General features: G+C 36.9%; 1 protein-coding gene across 1 annotated transcript in view; it reads right to left on the bottom strand.

The window, feature by feature from the left end:
• The window catches only part of LOC149284299 (dynein axonemal heavy chain 6-like), a 117668-nt gene that overhangs the window by 19717 nt on the left and 75342 nt on the right, over positions 1–22609 (bottom strand). Inside the window, exons 53-68 of the mRNA XM_089496884.1 lie at positions 20102–20269; positions 19032–19267; positions 17927–18188; positions 16923–17046; positions 16113–16309; positions 12291–12494; positions 11428–11553; positions 10028–10192; positions 7692–7759; positions 6266–6446; positions 5260–5439; positions 4369–4602; positions 3613–3748; positions 2807–2949; positions 1867–2057; positions 89–249 (exon numbers count right to left, since the gene is read on the bottom strand). Coding sequence (XP_089353010.1) covers positions 89–249; positions 1867–2057; positions 2807–2949; positions 3613–3748; positions 4369–4602; positions 5260–5439; positions 6266–6446; positions 7692–7759; positions 10028–10192; positions 11428–11553; positions 12291–12494; positions 16113–16309; positions 16923–17046; positions 17927–18188; positions 19032–19267; positions 20102–20269 — 2776 coding nt within the window. The remainder of the gene's footprint in view (positions 1–88; positions 250–1866; positions 2058–2806; positions 2950–3612; positions 3749–4368; positions 4603–5259; positions 5440–6265; positions 6447–7691; positions 7760–10027; positions 10193–11427; positions 11554–12290; positions 12495–16112; positions 16310–16922; positions 17047–17926; positions 18189–19031; positions 19268–20101; positions 20270–22609) is intronic.

Genomic DNA, 22609 nt, shown 5'->3' with positions numbered 1-22609 from the left:
ACTTATCTGCTGTCAAAATCTATTTTTCTAGAAGCTACTATTAATTGCCATTATATACACTCTTGATATCGTTAAACTCTTTACATACTTGGTTCAGTAAAACTTTTTATAAGTTCTTCCATAGGTAACATCCATGATACAGCCAAATGGCAGTTCTGAAGGAATACCCAGTTTCCAGTCTTCATGGCTTCCTTTATCATCTTTTCAGCAATCGGTCCTTGTCCTTGTCCTAGTGAAATCGACTGTACCCTTAAAATGGTAAAACAGACACGGGTATTAATTCAATATTTAGTCTGATCTGAAATGTAATCTGTAACAAGAGGTTAACTGACTGACATCTACATACTGTACAGTCCCATTACCCATCTTGGACCATGCTTCATTATGGGTGGGTTTACTGAGGCCAGCACACATCTCTTTCATTTATTTTTTCTGTTTCATATATGGTATATATAATGGTATATTAATTATAATATAAATATATATAATAAGAAGGGAACATGCAGCAAACCTGTGATTCTGACTGCCCCTTAGGGCATAATGGTAATTTTTATAATTGTTACAATGTTGACTGTTTTTGAGACTGTATACAGACTCTGTTGTTTAAGCCATATTTTTCCCATTCTCAAGTGGGACATATGGCAAGTGGAAAATGAGAGCATAGACATATATATATATAATCTATCTATCTATCTTTCTATCTCACTAAAGATTCAGAGGCATCTATCCCAACTATAGAATAGATTTCCTTGCTTATATGGCATTCCAACCAATGACAGTGTGGTAGAAGAACATGCTATTTTTATAAATGAAGCTCGGCAGATATGTGTCTACACTGGCTGGTATGTCTAACTGTCCAAAAAGGTAACATTTTAATAATGATGGGACCTGCGGCTATGTTACTAGCTGAAATGTGCTCACCATGTCATTAATATTGTTCAGAAGAATCAGATTTTATGGCAATTTGACAGGTTTATGAAACCTGAAAAAAAATTCCAACCTATTACAGCGGTCAGGAAAATGAGGAATAAATATGGCCGGTAATTTAGTAAAATCACAGATATAATGCTTTTCCCCCTTGTTTTAAAACACTTAGAGAAGGTTTACACATTATACATGAGTGTTACACGTGTAACTTTATCTGCTATCTTCTCTACTCTCTTCTGTCTTCAATCTGCTATCATCGTCCCCATCTCCTCAGACACAACCAGACAGGGAGGATTGGGGGAGGATGTCACTGCAAACGCCGCCATATTGCCCTCAGTTCAAGTGAAGGTAAAATGACGATGCTTGCAGTGACGTCCTCTCCACCAATTGGAGGATCAGGGATGTTATTGCAAGCGTCACCATATTCCCCTCAGTGGGCGCTTTAGATGATGTCCTCTTCCCAGATTGGAGGACCGGGGAAAGGACGTCACTGCAAACTCCGCCATTTTGGCAGAAGTTCCCGCCAATTTATGTCTCTGGAAATGCGGACGATAGAAAATAACAGATTGAAGGTAGAGGAGAGAAGAGAAGGGAGAAGATAGAAAATGAAGAAGAAGATCCCGAAGAAGATGCGGGAGCAGAAGTGGCCGGCGGAAGTAGCCAGCAGAGAAGGTAGTGAAACATTTGGAGGGTGTGAGAAAGTGAACGAGAATGAGAACGTGAGAGAATAAAACTGAGTGAATTTTGTTCCTGAATGAAAAATGCCCCTTATTTTTGGGGGGGCGAACAGAATGAGCAGGGACCAAAATTCATTGCAAGAAAATGAATGGACCAAAAACAATACAGACACATTTTTCATTCCATTCGCACATGTGTAACAAATACTCAAAACAAATAGGATAAATTACTGTAGGATATTTTAACATATAGAATGTGCACCTTTCAGAGTATCCTTTTTCTTTTGCAAATCTTTGAAAGGCTCCCATTGGGTCTGATCCAGTGCTCAGAATAAAAACCAGAGGGGTCGAAACCGACATATCTTGGTATAGAGTAGGCAGATCAACTGGAGGGTTCTCAATGAATTCTTTCCCAAGGTTCATAATCACAAACTCTGTCATAGCAAATACAACCTACAATTTAAAATGGAATTGTCAGCACATATAACATTTGACATAAGCCACAACATCATCCTATATTTTATGGACACTTTGCCTTTAAAACAAACCTCTCAAAGTGCCAATATAAATAAAGCAATAGTCCATAACTGGTTAGTTTAAGTGCTTTTCTGAGTTTTAGCAGCCTCAAATCCCTGGGAATTGTGAGCAACTTCAGAAAGCACTGTCGCCCTTACAAGTACAACAACAAACATACCATTGCTTTAATTTAATTATTGCAAATTGCATTCTACAAATAGCATTTTCTTTCTTTAATTTAGAGCAGATTAGCTCTGGAACTAGCAATGCATAATATAAAATACCTTCGAGCAAGTATGTGAAAAAATAATAAAATTAAACAAAACTCTTTATCTGGAAGTAAAGACACATAAAACCCAGGGGACAACTTCAGCTTTGACTTGAATGATAATTACATCCTACATCAAGATAACCCATTATGGTCTTGAACAAATTACATAAAAAGGATTATGTTAAGATTTTGGTAATGTTTCATTTTAGCTAAATCTGCTAGGGGAAAGTAAGTTCTTCACAGCTTACACAACAGTACCTATAAAAGTACATGTTTTCCCATGTAGGATCATCCCATACTACATACTAACATTTAAATGATCCCAGTAACTAAAAAATGCAATATTTAAGAAAAAAAGGTGTATTTTATTATTTTTAAAGATAACATCACCTTGGGGTGTAGCACACACACTCACCTTTTCTTCCATTGCGCTTTTAATAAGTATTAACTTTTGGAACAGGTTAAGCTTTTCATCCCAAAGGACACTCATTGCTTCATTTTCTGTGTGTTTCTTATAACCATCACCAGAACTGGGGTTAACTAGAATTTCAAGATTTCCTAAAAAGCAAAAAGCATTGAATCGGACTACAAATGCACAATTAAATAGATAATACATAACAATATAAAATATAAAAAAAATGAATTCACAAAGATATTAACCTATATAACTATAAAGTGTAAACTAAATCACAGTGTACAACAGTTAGATGCTTCTGGGCTTGGCCATGTATATGTGAGTTCACCTATGACTGCGCTTGATGTATACAGCCATTAATATGTTTGACCCAACAGAGAATTAATATATACGTGGAAGAAATATCAATGCATGGAGCAGTGGCAGCTGGGTAGGTAGGCAGCATATGAAAAATGCAAGGTCTAGATTTAACAACTTACAACAGGTCTTGTTAAAAACTTGTTTGTTATATGGCTTTCAGAGCTTCTAGTTTCTTAAATGGTTTTAGCAAGTGTTTTATTATGCAACCGCCCCTGAGCCCAGTCCACCCTTGGTTGGTAGGGATCATCGTCCTACTTATGATGTAGAAATGCTTCTGATTTCTCTTTTTGGCTAGGTTGGCCATTTTTATGACTTGCCTTATGACTTTTTATGACTTGCCTCCCTGTGATCGCTTGTATTAACAAATTCCTTCATATAAATCATTAAAGAATGTACTGTTTTCTCTCAAGATCGTAAATGAAAAATATGTCTGCATATAGCCATACCTAGATGAATTACAATAGGTGTAGACAATACATCATTTCTGATGCCTTTGAAAGATGGGAGAATCTCCACCAGGTCACAGCAGCTATGCCACAGGGCATCAGAGAGCCAGGATACTTCTGGTTTCGGTGGACGTTCCTAATAATAGGTTAAACAGCATATGGAAAGTATTACGAATAATACCTTCAAGCAGAAGTGGTAGAATTTAATACAGCGAGGTGAGCATAAAGCCATCCTGAATACAGACCAAGGAACAAATCTGGTCGTAAAAATAGGCAGGTGAGAAACATCAAATGTCAAATATCTGTCAACAAATAATATTTTCCCCAAATATGGTATTATGTATTATACTTACAGGGTCCTGAAATCTTGACAATTGTGGCACTTGTACAAAACAAGAAACTTTCCCACAAATGTACTAGACAGTAGTGTAGCACAGATCCTCTCCAACGGTGAAGGAATTGGTTGATGCCAATTAAAGAGTATAACATACCCATACAGCGATAGCCTCTATGTTTACCAAACACAAAGCCCCATGAAACATACTATTCCCATTTCCGTTATGTCAGACCAGTTGCAAACTGTGCTGTCTCACATTAACATTAATAATAATTTATTAATAATTTATTAATAATAATAAAGCATTACGTTTACAAGGACAGAATTATCCCTTTCGGCTCCAGTTTTGGATACCATTTAGAATGGATTAAGATATACACCATCTGGATTTAACTGTGTTGAGAGCATCGGAATCCCACCTTATCTAATCCTGCAGCACCTCGAAGGAAGAAGTTCCATTCCGATTCACTGATTTCTCCTTTTTGTCTCATGATCTCTATGCAGAGCATAAAACTATAGATGAGCTTGTGTTGTTCAAAAAGGCCTCGTGAAACATTGGTATAAGATGAAAAAAGAGTCTGCTTAAGAAGTGTTGCCAGACGAGAGTCAAGATCGTTACTTTTCTCGGCAGCCTCAATCGTCACGTTAAACAGCTGAAGAGAACAAAAATGATATCTATTCAGACGGGCAATTATGGCGACATTAGGTCAAAACAAACTTAATCAATCACTAGTAATTATATCTGTTATACATTTGAATTCCAATAAAATAGTAAAGATAAAAAACGTGCATGCTTTTCTTGTAACATAATTTATTGTATGTGGGATTGCATAGACATCCATTATATTAAGGACAGAGATTAAGCCAAATGTGCAGCGCTTTCTGGGAGTATAGTATATTCCACTTCATTAAATTCTTGGCAAGGACGCCAACTATACTTTTTATTTTCAAGCCACTGCCTCCTGTATATGTACAAATTAAATCAGAACGGTCTTTGTAAAAGGAAAGATATCAGGTGGCCAGATTCTGGGCTATCGCTCAGCACATCAAGGAAATAAGATTCAGGGGAAAGGACACTGATGTCCTTCAACTGCAGTCCTTGCCAACCTGCTAACAGGAAGCAGTGCGCTATCCTGGCATGAATAACACAATTTAGTTGGACAAATTTTACCTATTCTTAGTAAGATTTTTATTATACGGCTTGGCAGTTTGCATTTATTACCACATTCCGTACACTACATAGGTGATTCTATTTTGTTCAAGTTGGGGTCTTAATGAGACCCAGTGGCACTAAAAATGATTTTACTTGCCTGCTTGAAATACTTTAATGAATACTGATACATTGGATCTATTTCTGACAGACTTGCGATGACGAAGTATATAACGGATCCCTGGGTTGCTACAGTTCTATATTTTTCCCTGGCAGCATTTATCTTCTCTTCGGTGGTTTCAGCTTCTTTCAGTCTATTTTTGATGGCACCTGAAGTAATCTGGAAGTTTGTAAATAAAACAAATTAATGACAAACTGTCTTTATATTGTATAGCAAGAAAAAAAAAAATTTATAAAGCTGCTTTTTCACACGAAACATGAACTTTAATGTATTTTGTCTTTGTCTCTGGCTTTTTTGTAGAATGATAAGGTATACAAACGGGCTTTATGTGAAGAAAAAGGGGCAAAACTGAATTTACAAAGTGGCACATGTTTCCAATTCTGTTGATAAGGTATAATAGTTATCTTCTCCTCACCCTTTTGCTTTGCAGTGTTATGTAGAACTACAAGACGGGTAGACTTAGAGGTCCATTGCTTGGTCATGAGCCAAGGGCTCGCGGTTATGTGCGAGCACTGCCAAGTGGCAATATTTTTCCATATATATTTCTTTAAATGTTGGGAGCAGGGCCTAGTGGGGTGGGGTCTAATGGAGGAGCTACAGCAAAACTATGTCTTGAGTCATTGGAGGGCATCAATCTGCCCCTGGTCCTATCCATTATAAACTATGACAGGGGAACTGAACTGGACAGCACCATCTTTAAGGGGGACAAAAGGGACAGAGCCCATATATTCTTTAGTTGCCCACAGGTATTTTAAAACATTGTGTTTATTTTACATAAACAATGTTTATTTTACTCCCATAGAGAAAGTTCCTTTAATACAACACGTTACTTATCGTAAATCCCTCTTTACGTCTGGAAACAGTGACATCACTTAAAGGAATATTTATATATAACAATTTAACTAAGTGTATCTTGCCACAAACGTGAAACTGTAAAGCTAAATCTGCAAAAACTACTCAGTGTTGGACTTTTGCTAATGCGTACCTTAGATTCCTGAAGTGTATTGATAAGTTCTTCATTGTCCAGAATATTTCCTTCTGATGTGAACAGCAGCTTTAAAATCCTGTCTTCTATAGCTTTCAGCTGATTTTTGTCTGAGTTAATTCTCGTGATGAGTTGGTTCCTCTGATCTTCTAAATCTGGTCTCTCAATCCTTACTACATCGCTTAAGGTTGTAAAATAATGTTGCACTGTCAATATTTGATAATATGCATACTATGCAAAAGAAATGCAGTCTAACTTTTTGTATTTGTATTCACAATCTATGTTTTTTGTCCGTTCTACACTTTTTCCCTGACTAGTTTCCTAAAGCTAAAGGCTGTCTGGGGGCTATCTTTCACAAAACCGCTCCCCAAGGTAATGAAGAGATCTGGGTAGCCTGCCCTGGGAAGTTCCCAGGTATGTACATTAGAAGTCTGTAAACTGCCCTGGTCTGAAAGTACTAGACTGGTCTGAAAGGGAAGTGACATCTGAATTATCTTATGTCTGGGGTGCCTTTATAGAGGTTCTGAAATAACTTTAAGCAAAATTGTTAAAAAAGCTTCTTTCTTTCATGATATCATAATATTTTTATCTATGGTTGCCTTATCAGCCACCTTTTTCATGACACATCTAAATGCTCTTTTGCGCATGTCTGCTACTTATTGGAGTCAAGTCCCTCAACATTCAGCTTCTTTGGTGGGGGATGCAGTTGTCTTTTTGGCTCCCACATCCTTTTCAGTGGGGACTTCAGTCCCCCCCCCCTTAGGTATTGGTCATCAGCATCAAAAAATTAGTGGCTGATATGACAAGCATAGCTGTATCGCACTCTTCCTCCCTGCCATACGTTTTGAATTACTATGGCATTCTCTATCTCCGTTTGACTGTTTTGTGTACTTATACCTTCTTTTTCAAGAAGATATGTTAAGGTGAAAATAAGGAAGGAAGATAAATAGTGAGCGTAGGGAGCTTCAAAGGGAAATCCCACTAAAAATATATTACTAGCAACATATTACAATATGGTTTCAAAAGAAAAGAAAATAATATAATGTTTTCATGTAATCTCTATGTGTCCTGGCTTCTTATCATACTGTCTTGTACTAAACAATAGAATGGATCAGTCTCAATCACCCAGTTGAACATCATCTAGGCACAGTCTGCAGATAAAGGTAGTTTAGGTTTTTGAAAATGCTAACCTACATTTCTGCATATAGCACTGTACTGTATTTGCAAGTAAAAGAAATAATCCATGAGATTCAACCATTCAAGTAACTTTTTAGCTGCCTGGATGGGCAGGTCAAATAGTGGTAAACCACAGCCACTGTGATGTCAACAAAATACTTGTAGTTGAAGTCCTTCTTTAAATACAATCTCTAAAAACTGCATTATGTTGTGATAATTATTCATTTTGAGGAGCAATAGACAATTTCACCTGAGCAGCTGATCCTCCAGGCCAGATCTGGTCACGGTGAAGTTAATTACAGTGACTTTAATGCATACCTAGACAGCAAAGACAGGTAAGGACAACAGGATAAAGCAAGGGCAACATAACTTTAATGCATACGGCAAGATAACAAAGATATGAAACAAGACAATTTAAATTAATATAAAATCTATTAAAAATACCTATTTACACAGCAATACTACATACATTGCCTACAATGACATACTTTTGCATGAAATTAGAAATTATGTGGTTAAAAGTATTCAGATGATAGATTCATAATGTAAATGCTTTTACCCGTTCCCTTGGCGTTATTCTTTCATTTATAACAAACTTGAATGACAGGTACACACTTTTTTTCTCACCTCCCCATATTGCCATTGTGTACCTAAGCACAAAATTTTGAGTGGGGGCCCATACTGTGGGAAGACATGTCCTGTGTATTAATTACTATGCTTAAAATTATGCCTGCTACTATTTTAATGAGGTTTAACAAAATATAGTGGTACATTAGCAGAAACATAACGGAATAACAACAATAACACTCATCACCTCTTCCTTTTCCCGTCTACAAGATTTCACTCGAGCTGCCCCATATCTCTGGAATCTACTCCCAAGGAACCTTCAGCATTCTCCCTCCCTCCCAACTTTCAAGAAACATCTAAAAACCCACTTCTTCAGAGAAGCATACCATCTTAGCTGCTAGAACTTCCTTGTCATCGATACAACCCCCACAATACCTCTCACCCTTTCTCTATGCCTTATGTTTGTCACCCCATTTCCCTCTAGATTGTAAGCTTGCGAGCAGGGCTCTCTCCACCAAATGTATCGGTTTGTCTTAGTCTGTCAATTCTTGTCTTGTCATACCCCTTGAATTTATGTATTGTATTAAGCGCTGCGTAAACTGTTGGCGCTATATAAATAAAGGATAATAATAATAATAAATATATTGTAGGCTGACCTTGGTGTATAATTATATGCACCAGAAGAGTCCATTATATAAGCTCCACAGTTATACTGAACAACTATAACCATTCATTTAAGCAGACACAACCCTCAGTTAAAAAGGTGATTTTATATCTTTTATAATAGAACATTAACTAACAAAAATAATAATTTTCTAGCTCACTGGAGCAGTAAATGCTGTAGGCAGAAATACCTATAATCTTTAGAATCAATTCCCTTAATAAACATTGGCAGAATTCTAATCTTCCAATACATATTTAACAATCTTGTTACCTGTTTAATTCTATTTAAATTTCACTTACTCCAAATGTTTACTTGACAAGTGTTTTTTTACAGATATTCTTACAAAACGCTTATTAAAGCAATTAGTATTATGCCACACTTGACATTTCCCTAATCTGATAACACCTCTACACAGTTTCCTCTAGTTTCTACCAATCAGAATTCAAATAAAAAAAGTTATTAAATCAGGTCAATTGGGGTAAATATTATTGTACAAAAGACTGAAAGTACAATATATAACACAAAAGGCACACACAACTTCTTGTGGCCCATACACTACCTAGACCTATGAGTCTCTGGATGAATCCCTGGGTCAGTTTCATCTTTCTCTTGTGGCCATTCTCACTTCCTACCTACTCTCTGCCTGCTTCGCCCTCCTACTCCCCAGCAACTAAAGGCTCTGAGACTAGCCCCAGCCCTATGTGTGAGTAGCCGTGGGTAGGTTTTGCACATCTCCAAAAGAGGGACAACTCTGTGTAGACTAACATGAGAAGTTCACAAGTATGATAATGTGAAGGATATCAGTGGTGGTGGGGATAGGTGTAAACATACATAAGGTGTCCTCTCATTTCTCCTTCAAAGGGGCACCCCAGCCATTATATGCACTTTAATGCATTTGCTCCCTTTTTACATTGTCATACTCTCTGTTTTGGAATTGCATGGGGAATTCTCCAGAATCCCCCCAAATATATTTGCCCCGTTCCCCACCCACCCTAAATCTGTCCCTTTAATATCACTAGTCGCTATACAACATAATTATGGTCAAAGTACATTTTCTAGCAATATCATGTGCTCAATATGACATTATAACAGGTTACGTTTCTATTTAGTATTTTAACCTATTTTAAATAATGTTTACTTAAAGCCATCTATTTATTAGTTTTTGGCCTAGACTCACCAACAATTAGAAAAACACAAAGGCCAGGGATGTGTCAGAAGTTGAGAGCAGTTCTGGAGAATACTAAATAATAATGACACTTGAAAGTTAACCGCAAGACATATATTAAAAAGTTGGCACTAAAGAGGATTACCTTTTAATATGTCATATTAATAAATTTAGCATGGCTGTTTCTTACCTCAGGAAGATAATGTGGATTTGGCATTTTGGTTGTCATATAGAACCTAAAATTCTTGTCATAATCAATGTCAGAGTCTCCGAGGCGAATCAGCGTTCTTCCGCCTGACACAAAGGTCTGCTTCAAAAGAATTGGCTCCAGGGCAGGATCCAGGGTTTCCTTTAACTTTAATTAAAATAGGGATTCAAACTGATGCTGGTGTTTGCATTAAAAATAAGCATTCAATTTTATATTATATATTTGAATATAAATGAATCAATGTGAAAATATAAAATATTGATTAAGCTCTAGAACATTTTCTTTACTTAAGATATTTTATGCACATGTTGAAGGTGTAGTGTTTGCATGAAAGTATTGCATAGGTCAGTTTTTTCTAGCTGGGCATCTGTTTTTTTCACCTATAAGGCGTTTGTGTTCTTATGTATATATATGTATATGTTAAAATTTGGTGTTAGCACATGTGTGTGTATATCGTATCAGACAGGGCAAGATTAACAGCAGAGCACACAGAACAAGGTACTCACTTGATCTTAGCCAAAAAGCAGAGAAGCAAGAGAAGAGGGTGTTAGAGTGAGTTTGCATGTTCAAATGTGCATGTGTTTCATTTAAGGGGGCAATGAAGAATTGCTGCACCCAGGTGCCACTAACCCTAAGGTCAAACATTTGATCAATGGAAAATATGATTGACTTTGATTAAGATATTTAAAAGACATGGTTAATTGCAAGGGTTGAACTAGCATAAACTTGACACTCACAAGTGCTCAAGTTCAAAACGTAAATGTTAATAAATATGAGTGTCCTTTAGAGCTGTAGCCTGCAACTGCTTGCGTCTTAAGTCTAGGAACATCGGTTAACTCTTTAACTGAACTGAAAGCTGGACTATTGGTGCTATCACTACGCTCTGTTTTCTTGAGATATTTTTGTAGACAATTAACTGATCTGTGTACACAGGTTTCCAAAAAAACAAAACAGTGAGCACCTCATCAGTAGGACTGGAGGACTGCGAGTCAAGGATTTCATTTTCCTATGTATGGTAAATGCTGACAAGCACCCTTAAAACTAAGTGAACTGAACTGTATAATCCGCTGGCTTTTAAGAGCTTTATACCAATTTAAAATTACACACAGATGAAAGAGCTGCATAGTGATGTACTCTGTACATTATAATAATATAGCGTGGTAGATAGTACATATAATGTAGATGGGTGACTGTATAATAAAGATTATGTGTCACTCAAGAATAAACATTGCAATATCAGGAAAAAAGAACGCACATACATAGCTTTTACTTTAGCAAAAATAAGCTTCTGCTACTTTCCTGAAGTAAATGTAAATGCTAAACTAAATATTATCATATACTTTGAAACTGGCAGGTACCCCCAGAGAAACACCCAGACAAACCTCTTCTAATAAAACAGGCAAACCAAGCCTTATAGCATTCTCTAGTGTCCGCAGAAACCCAGCATCTGTAAGCTTAATGATCTTCAAGCCATTTTTGGTTTCCTTGTTTCTTATCCAGCGGTTTGCCTATGATGGAAACATGCATTGATCAGTTGAAGAAGAAAGCTTTAGAGCACTTGTGAATAGATTATGATTTAAACAACATCTATTGACATTATGAAATGCAGGCCAAGATAAACGAACCTTACTATATAATTTATGATGACACAGACTATGGGGTTTTTAATGCATGTTGGGGCTTGCCGAGTTGGTGGCCATAAAGTCCATGAGCTCCTTGGCAGGAAACATTGGACATTAAACATATATATGGGACAGGCATAATACTACCCTGAATTTAAAATAAAATCAGTTTGAGGTACCACTTTAATAAATATTTTTTGGTGGTTCCTACTCATTATGATCATTATGTACATCCAATTTTAGTTCATAACTCATACTGATTGTTTTTGCAGTTTCTTCATACATGTACAAATACAAATGAATGGTTTTAGACATTCTTTCTACTAGTGGTGGCTTTGTAGAAAAGGTAATCTTGGTTCAAAGTGGTCTTATTGTCATAACAGCCAATGGAATGGTCAAATAAACAAGTACATTTGTTCCGTTGATATGGTTAAGAAAAGATCAAGAGTTCACTTTTTACCTATAAGCCTAATGCAGAGGGTAATGTGTATACCATTTATAGTATTTGAAAATTGCCTTTTTATAAAGCCTTCTACATTTGTGTTACATGTTAATTAGGAAATGCAAACTGAATAGTGAGCCTAGCACGACTACCTGGGAATTCTTGAAGCTTAAAATTATACCTGATCTTGTGGATCAATCATGAGTGGCCATCGTCTGCCTCGTGTCACTAAAATACCATTTTCTGTTGAGACATGATCTCGCGGCAAGCCATCTGTATTCCACTGGCGAATTTCATATGCATCACCCAAAATGTTTATCAAGCTGAAGTTAGGACTGATAGGAATCTGTAAATGTTGGCACTTTGTGATCCAAGAGTCTATCAGCTGAAGTGATAGAAAAAAATATATGTTAAGTCCAATGAACAAGGAGCACATTTTCGTGTAACTGGACAAACACTCATACAGCTGTATTACAGAAACAAACATAATAATGTTGCAGTAGAGTAGTATAGTTCAATGCAGACCCCAGGTTAATTTGTGCATATAATGTTTTACCACATCCGGTGCATGAGCCATTTATAGTCATTAATATAAAAAATAAAAAACAGAAAAAGTACAGGGTTTTGGGGCCCAAGTAGCTTTAGTTAGCAGTCATACTATTGGTATGTGTAATGGGTTCATTGAGGAGAAAGACTACTAGCTAAAACAACTGTCCCTTTTCCAGGAGGTTCAGCCACTGGGTTCCATTGGACTACCAACACTTGGAAACTAGAAGGAAGGCATAGCTCTTCACCAGTGACAGTCCCTTTTCCCAGAGGTTGAGGCCCTGGACACACTGAAGTGAGCTGAATTTGGGAGCTTGGGAACCGTGGGATGAGACGCTAAAACTAGCCATGAGGGTTAGGACATGGAGAATACATTTGCAGGTCAAAAGTAAGGCAGTGTTTGGTATTCAAGAAATCGTAACATAAAGTGCACCTAGTATATGAAGAACACGTCTACAGAATGGACAAGGGCACCCATGTTGTCCAGATATATATTTCTGAAGCTCAAGTAAGAAGGAAGAGGATGCTTCTTCATCTCATAATGGAATCACAAACAATATCAAAACACACAGTTACAAGAGAGCATTTATGAAACTAATTACGGTATGTTCAGGTGGAGATTGCTTTTTATGCAGAGAATAAGACAAGGCACGTCTGCAGATCAGCGTCCTAGCAGGTAAGAACATGACAGTATGCAGCTTCAAGGTCATTAGATTATCTGCTGGAAGGACTGATACATACATTTGTTATTTCAAACGTGAATTACATTTAAAAACCTTAGATAAGATTTGTACTTGGGCAGACTCAACATGGAAACCTAAAAAATATATATAAATTCCAATGCCTGGAAGCAGTTATGAACAATCTTTAGAAGAAAAAAAGAAGAAGAAAGTTTAGCTCTTTAGAATTTATTAAAGTCTTACTGGAGTCTTTACATCAGTCAAAATTGGCAGGGTAGATGGGCTGAATGGTTCTTATCATTATGACTCACGCGTTGTGGCTTTGTATTGCAATACACCCAAGCAGTAACAGGTGTCAATATGGGCCATGGAAAAAAATCTAAGATTAGCTGACCTTGCTGAGCTTTTAGAACGTTAACACAAAACTTGTTTGTTGGCCAGCTAATGTGTGGATAAAATATTTTTTCATTAAGGAAGTAGTAATGGCCCAATATTTTTCACAATAACTACACACAATACACTGCTATATTCCACTCAGCAGTATCTTCAATGCGGCTTTAGGGGGTTTATATGATACACATCATAAGGCAGCATTAAGGTTTATACTGAAAGAGGTTATGTACGTTTATTGATGAATAAAATGGCAAAATAGGGACACTAGCTAAGGCTGAACAAATAATTGTATGGACACTTGGTTACCATTTGGCAGTTGCAGTTTGTTGGTGATGGTACAGCTGCCCCGGATACGTTAAGATAGATGATTAGTTAATTACCATAAGCTGAGTAATAGGCATTTTTAAAGCCAAATGGCCTTTTAAAACTCAGGAATGCATATAGGTACCATTTCATTTTTCAAAGAAGTTCACTATCCTTTGTGTCAACCACAGACTTAATCAATAAAAAAAAAACACTAGCCCATTACAAACAACGGTGCTCTAGTCCATACGTATTAAAGGCTGCTGATACACAGAGGATCATTTAAATATTGGTCACTTTCCACTAAAACCAGTGTAATAAGGCCCGGACTGACAATCAGGTAAACCAGGCTAATCCATGCAGGTCCGTATACTGCCTCGCATATGGCCTGTCTTACTCCAAAAGCAAGCTGATTCTAAGCTTTTCCATTTCCTAATCCTAATGGCTAACCCGACTTTGTCAAGACTTGGATGCAATCTGAAGATAGCTCTTTGAATATATAATAATATGACAAATAAACAAACATCATAGCAACTTAGTACATGCTTTATTATCTAATAAAACATGAGTGCTGTCAGAGCCGTTGTCTACCAGCAGGTTTGATGGACATGGATGGATGTATAGCAAGGAAGAACTCAGTCAGCCATCACAAATAATGCTTAGATGAACGCATCAGCTTGACAGCAGGGGAGGCTATCTATTCCTGGTGCCATTTCTTACATGTCAGCATGTCTCTTGGAATACACATTAACATATACATTCATCGCAATGTTGTGGTTCTATCTGAGTGTTGGCTTGTCTTGGTTGTAGACATATTTCATGTTTGCAGGATGATTTCACATAAATTAACATAAAGGTCTAAGCATGACAGAAATATTTATTTTCTGTGTTTGTGAATGATAACTCAAAATCTAGGCTACGATAAGCATGGTTTGTTTTCTCTGCTTTGCTTCCTCTCGTGATAATAACGCTTGGCGAATGTAGCCCTAAGAGATGTCGTTGTTCTAGCCTAGGGCGGCTTCGATAATGTTAAGTCCGATTTATCCGCTTAAATAGATGTTTCAGTAAACCAACTGAACTTGCAGAGAACAAGCAGCATTTCTATATACTGCTGAGGAGATATTTTTAATCTAGAAATTGTTAGTGTTTTTTTAAGTATCCTAAAACAAGCCAACTAAAATTAAATATAAGTAAACGTTGTGAATAAACGGCTAAAGCAAGTAAGCTGCATGTCATGTTTAAAATGAACAATAATTAATAAAAAAATGTATGTTTACACGGATAGTGATGTGTGAAGGGGGTATCAGTGGCTGTGTGTGAGGGTGGGTGGAAGGAAGAGGGCAAAGAATAAAAAAGAGAGATAGAGTTAAATCTATGATCAGATATCAACAATAGATTCATTCATTTATAATTCAAACATAACTTTTATTACTACTGCACAATATAACAAAAACAACCAGAACCTGAAGATACCTAAATAAACCAACATTCCACAAAACATAAAACCTCTATAAATCTGTATAAATTATCTTATTTTCAAAATTGAAATGGCAGTTCAAGTGTGATTTTTAACCGCTGATTATCCTAGATATCATCGGTTGATCGTTTTTTCTAAAAGTTATAGTGAATTTAAAAAAAGGTCTGCATACGTAGTGAGAATAAGAAGCAAGCTGAATGTCTGTTTCGCTGAAGAAAAGTCAACTTTGTCAGGAATGATTTATACACTTATTCATCTGTCACACAACCTGTCAGAGTTAAAGGCATGTATTCACTAAACCATGAGGTTTTATACTTGTTGAAGTAAGATGAAATGTCATCTCACCAACCCGACTACGCACTGTAAAGAAGAACCAACCTATTTGTTTCCCCTGAGGGAAGGACCCAGTTGTATCCTAGTCTAATCCAGTTGAATCCCTACACCAATTACATTATACATTAGGCAAGGTCAGCTAGGCCCTTCATGGTGCTGGGTCAAGTTAGTGAGTTAACATACTTCTTGTTACCTTAACTAACCTGTAAACTCATGTTTCAGTAAATAAAGCCCTGAAGTGAATAAATGTGTGACAGTCATGCATGCTTACCTGCTGTCTATATACCGCTGTAAATGCACCAAAGTAAGCCACACAAGCAGAGGCGATGAACACGTTCCCTATGACATTAGAAATCTCTTCCTCAAAGTTGGCAATGCTCTCCTTCCAGCGGACCTGCTCATCCCCTAGTGCTGAGGTTAGTTTCCCAGCACGGTTGAGGCGGGCCTGTGTAAGCGCCATAGTTTTAGCTAGAAACAAAAAAACACATGTAAAGAAATTACATATTTCCAATGGAAAGTATCACTTTACATCATTACGTCATGAATTCAGTAGGTTTTTTTTCCGCTTTTTGTTGGCATTGTACACGTTGCGCATATTTTTAAGCAGGATGCTCAGGGTTTGTTTCCAATAGTGTTCATTTGATTTTTTATTCAGGTATGGGTGTTACATTTTGTTATCTTCCAAATTTCCAGGCAGATGTTCCTACTGAGTTGGCAGTGGGAAAGTGGGTTGGCCATCTTGGATGCTGTGATTTGGCATTGGCAATATGGGCCTTGGGGTTTGTTGATTTTCTTTGTTAATTCTCTTTGTTGGTGCATAGAATGAGATAAATATGGGTTTATTTACTGCATACATTCAAATTTTAGAAATCGTTTCAGCGTTCCTCTATGAGTCTGGTATGGAACCAACTGAAGGGACTGTTGTTACAGGAAACCTTTACCAGCTTTATAGAATTCAGGTTGAAGGCATCACATGCAACATTCACTGTAAAGTAATTGGTTTGTTGGTTGGCGTGATAATAACATAGGGCCATTTTTGTCAGAAACTGTACAACATTTCGCAATGCAATGGTAGTAATACCAAGGCTCTCCTTTTCTCCAAGGCTTTTGTCATATTGATCCTGCAGCTCTTTAATTTGTTCTTCCACGTCCTTCAGTTTTCTCTGCTTTTGTCGCAGGGTAGCCATTGTAGCATCCAGCTCCATCTGTGGAATAAAAACAAGCTTTAAATGTCAATTACATTTCATAAAGGCCAGAACATATGTTTTTAGCACAAATCAAATAAAGATAATCTTGCAGACCAGATGTACAAAGCCCGTACGGTTAATTTATTGAGGAAACATATGTATGCCATTGAGACACAAACTGGCTATGTCTTAGTTCTCTATTTGTGGGGCTTCCCCTGGTTTCTGTAATATTACATAAAGAACAGTGAGTTAATATAGGATTATGGGAACTTTAGTCTGACTATAAAAGAATAGAGTACAGGTGTCTTAAAAAACCTTAAGGTTATTAAGTGGACATCAGTACTTTAAGTCCATTACACTTGCCGTTGATCTCTGGCACCACTTAATTGTTTGCATGGGTGCGTTCTCCCATACATAAATAAGTCAGAATGGGACAGTATTAGTGTACAAGTGTCAGTGTTGGTTCCGGTGGACTTTTCATGAGTACCCAAAAAACAAGATTGGAAAAAACAATTAGGAAGACTGATAATGGAAGCTCAAGCACCCCATTCCAGATCAAGATTTCTTGCAAAGAGTAAAATATCCTATCTATGAATGATTCAAGACAATTAATTTTGTATCAATTGCCATTTTCTCCTGTTCACCAACCATGGCAAAGCTTTGGCACAATACAAAAAACACAAGCTGCTTTTATTGTTTATCTTTAACTCAGGGTTGGCAAGAAAATGATGACCAGCACTGCCAGGTTGTCTCCTATATTAGAGAGCAAGTTCAGAAACCAACAGCGGAACGGGACACTGAAAACAAAGTAACAGATACAAGAGATTCTATACATAATGGGTGCTTAAAAAAACCATCTTCAGCCCTGGATACACTGAAAATACGGAGGGGATCATACCTGCGCAGCGGCAAGCTTCTGTTTCTTTGGTTCCACATCTTTTAATACTCGAGAATACAAATCCATAGCTCTCGCCCACATGCACATGGAACGACATGCTTTGGACACCTTTTCAACCTTCTCAGGTACAAACTCCGGATTAGTGACATACTTCTGCAGTTTCAACAATATCTGAGGCTTGATGTTTTCTTTGTCGTACTCTAAAAGTTTTTTAAGGAAATTTGAATCTCCAAGTAGCTGTTTTGCTGTTGGCCAATCAGGTCTAAAAAAATGAAGTGCAGTTAATGAAAACAATTAGACTGAATATATCAAGATGAAAACATATTTTGTATGTAAAAATACTCTGCTTATTAAATATATTTTAGAACATTATTTTACAATCCTAGTTTGATTAGTACATGTCAGGTCTATACTGACCTTGGGTACATAAGGTGTACATAGTCTAAATCCAATTATTATGCAATCACACATCACATGGATGGGGGAGCTTAAAAATTAAGCACATTAATTCTGGAGGCGAACTCGGTATTTACATATGAATGCTTTTTACATACGTCTTGATGTTTCAACAAACTTAGAAGGAGGACTACGGAAGGTGCACTGACTAGAGTTAAAAATAATGGTCCATAACAATTTCCATAAATGTAGCAACATGTGGGGATCATGGATGGAGTCATCTACTAAAAATGTGCTTTTTTGCCCTGGGTTAGACAAAGTGACAAAAGTCTGGCATGCTTATGATGTTGATGCTTTTCCTTGCCCATAATTATATTCAGTGTTGTCATACAAAAATAGGCATCTGTACCCACAGTTGCCAAGTTGTTAAGTTAATGGAGAACTAGAGGACCAAGCATTTTTCTGTGTGTACTTTCAGTTACCATTTTTATACCCATGGGGATATAGACTCTTTTCACAGTTGTAGTAACAATGTTGAACATTAAAATTACCCTTTTCAATATTTAAAAGGCACTAGGCTAAGGAACTTTAATCTTTTTTTTTGGAATTGGTGGGCGTATGCCTTGTAATAAAAAAAAAAATGGTCTGCAACTTTAAAAAAGTTCTATAACATCTATAAACATATTTAAAAAATCAGTGCGTCTCTCACTTTGCATTGAGTAAGATGCATATTGACTCCATGACTGTCATGACAAGATCTGGAGGCTTAGTAAACACTCGAATTTCAGATATGTCAGCTTTGTCCAGTGAGTCCAGAGCCTTATTGGCAGCTTCTAGGGCAGGCAAAGCCTCATCAAGGTCCCTCTGAGCATCGTCAGCAATGGCCTGAGTCTCCTCTGCTTTCACTTTGGCAATTGCCTCATCTTCTTTTACAATGCGCCGCACCTGCCCAGGGAGACCATAAATGTTACAGTAGAAGTGCTGATCAAATGATACTAAATGATCATTATCCATTGCTGCTCCGTTTCCATATATGTGTTTATCTCTGGTGTCAATAAGAACTGCTATATTTGGTGATATACAGTAGAGTTACAGAGAGATAAAACAGTTTATTATTACAAGGTAGGGGACCTCTCTTGATTATTAAAGTCCAAGTGCTAAAATATTCAATCCAAGCCGGCCATGACCAGCTTGGAGACTAATGAAACATTTACCATTATTGAAAGTGTACTCCACAGCATACACTGGTGTTTTAAAAATGTCAAGTGGCTACATGGGTGACTGAAGTTTTATCTTCTTTGAAAAATACAAATTGCAGCCATCAAGTAAATTTATTGGCAGCACAATTCAAATCTTCAATAAAAAAATGTCAAAACCATTATGAGGTCTTACATTTACTTTTCTAGTATTATTACTGTAAAAAAAGCTAGTGTCTTGTAGAGTGGAAACATTACAGGGTTCTGTTTAAAGAGATAGTTACACATATTCTCTATTTTCAGAGATTTTCTGAAAATGATCCTTGAGGTTTCAGGGCTGATGCCATTACTATCTCTTTACTTAAGTTACTGAGATAATTAAAAAGCAGAGAAATACAAAACAAGGATCTACAAAGGCACAGGAAAAAGATACATCCACTGCTGTTATTAAAGACAGGGCATGTAAAGCAAGAGCCACCCATGTTGGAGTGCATCTAGTTTAAAAATAATCTACAGCCTACTTTTTAATTGAAAAGGAGGAACCAATGATGCCAGTTGTGGTGCTGTATCTCACAATACATACTTGGTCAGCATTTTCTTGGTCGACGGATAATTTTTCCATTAAGGCATCCACATCGATTGACTTCTGTTTGAGGACTGGCTCTAAAGCTGAGAGCTCTATCTTCATTGTATCCACGACTACATTTGTCTCAGAGAGTTTGGTAAGCCCATTCTTCACACGGTCACGAGCCTAGAAGGAAGACGAATTCTGGTCAGAATGTTGTCCAATGAAAAATGGAAAAATAGTCCAGTAAAAATAAATAATAGTCCCATATACATTTCACATTATATCTCTTACCAGTTGTACACTAGCCATTTATACTAGGTGCGTATATGGGTTAGTTCTTTTGGCAGCAGAAGCTCAGCGGGTTGGTGCTTTATAATGTTTAGGTAAGATGGTATATGTTTTATCTAGCACAGCTGATAATCCACCTTTTCTTGAACAAACAATGAGGTCTTTTCACTAAACTGAGAGTTGTTTACGAGTTGGCAAACAAAAAGGTTTGCACCAGCAAAATGACACAAGTTGGCCAAAAGTAAGACTCACAAATTCACTAAAGACAACTTGTACTAGTGCTTGCACGAAAAATACCTGCAAAAGAGTCAAGTGGATGTGATTTGCAAAGAGCGAGCAGCGTGCAGGTTCAGTAAGCCATGTTCCAACTAGCTTCCAAACAGCAAACATCTCCTTGCATTTGCATGGGGTTGTAAGGTGACTTGACATGGGCAGGACAGGGAGAAAGAGATCAAATGTTCTGCAGGCAGTCCAGAGAAACCGCCATGTCTTTAACTATGTCCGGGATGCAACTGAGATTTTTCATATATTGATCCTTACTATGGTAAGCAATTGCCTATATACATGTATGAAAAAATCTCAGTTGCATTTAGGCTGTACTTAAGAGACATATTTTTTTCACAGTTCTTGTGGCTTGACAAAGATGAGTTCAAACATGGTCACTTGTGTAGCAATAAATACCTCCTTTCTAAAATATCTGGAGTGCTGAGAATTTATTTGGATAATAAAGAATTCTGTCACTCAATATATTATTAATCAGTTTTCCCTTTTCCACTTTGACACAGAGACCACTATAATTTGATGGCTCTAGTTCATCATCATTTTTGTGGTTTGGGGTCTAATGCTTGGTTCCACTATTCAGGGGAGTAACCATGCCAAACTGGTTTGAATTTTAGAGAAGAGGAAAGGGAGTGAGAGAAGTGGAAAAAGAAGAGCGCGAGAAGAGGAAGAAGAGACAGATGATAAAGAAAACATAGAAGAAAAGATGAAAAGAATAAGAGAGGAGGATGGAAGTTGAAGAAGAAGGCAAGAAGACAAAGAAGAGAGACAGAAGAGAAGAGGAAGAAGAGAAAAAAGGTTGATTCATTCTGAAATAGTAGTTAGCAGAGAGGCAACTTATAAAGAAGTTCTTGGGAATAGAAGACTTTAATAAAGTCCTTAGAGACAAAAGTATTTAAAAGGTTTATGAGCGGCACAGGCAAAATGGTGGGGTATCAAGGGCATATGCTGTAACACATACCAACCACTCACCAAATACTGATAGTATTCTAACTTGTAGAATTTTCACTTATTATGTTTTTCTGTTGTATTATTTGTATGTCACAGAAAAACATAACTAAATTATATACTGTAAAATCTTGTGCTTTATAAGTAAATATCCAGCTATGCAAGCCCTTTCCACTGTCTACCATAACTATCCATAGATTCAAGAAGCTTCGATTGAGGACTTTTTTCTCCCAAGTGATCTACAAAAGCTTAAGAGAATGCCTCAGTGGGATAATTCCCAATAATTACCGTATGTTTGGGTCAGTTTCGAGCTAGCTCAGCCTAGACCTCATAATCTCATCATTTGCTGCACATTTTAGATCAGTGAAATGGCCACTTCAAAAGTTCCAATAGCTGCTCTGCACTACGTACTAAACTGATTTTTTTTCAATATATACACATCTAGAGCTCTCAGATGGCTATAATGCATTATAAATATGTTGTCTCTAACATCTCCATCTCTATCCTACTTTTGCCATTTGTAGCCCTTTTTGGAATACACATTTTCAGCTGAAGGAACAAAAAGAACAGATGGGAAAGAATTACTCCTGAGTGCAAACAGTTAGTCAAGTGAAAAAATACATTCCGTACGAGAGCCATAAATAAAAGATAGGCAGATAAATAAGTGAAATGAATAACTGAAGATCTTAGAAAAAACATGTACCATTTTACTATTCAAACTTGATTTGGTAGACCATACCCTGCATGCAAGGGGGATTAACAATAGAATCTATGGGGTAAACTAACCTATTGGCAGTATGGGGGAATTCGGCACTGTCAAATGCTCATTTTAGCATATAAAAAAGGGTCACCCAAGAAAAAAAACCATAAAAGCATTCAAGTCACTTTTTAAATTGTAGAATGTGAGTGCATGTGAGCAATCTCAATTTTTAACACATCAACTGACAACTCGATTTTTTGTAAATCAATCCCAATAAGTATAGGTATAAATATCAGAAAATTGTTACA

This window comes from Sceloporus occidentalis, unplaced genomic scaffold (assembly GCF_023333645.1).
Source record: "Sceloporus occidentalis isolate IW3139 unplaced genomic scaffold, rSceOcc1.0.p SCAF_95, whole genome shotgun sequence".
NCBI lineage: Eukaryota > Metazoa > Chordata > Lepidosauria > Squamata > Phrynosomatidae > Sceloporus > Sceloporus occidentalis.
The sequence above is the reverse complement of the archived record's forward strand: the minus strand, read 5'-3'. Positions and strand labels throughout refer to the sequence as shown.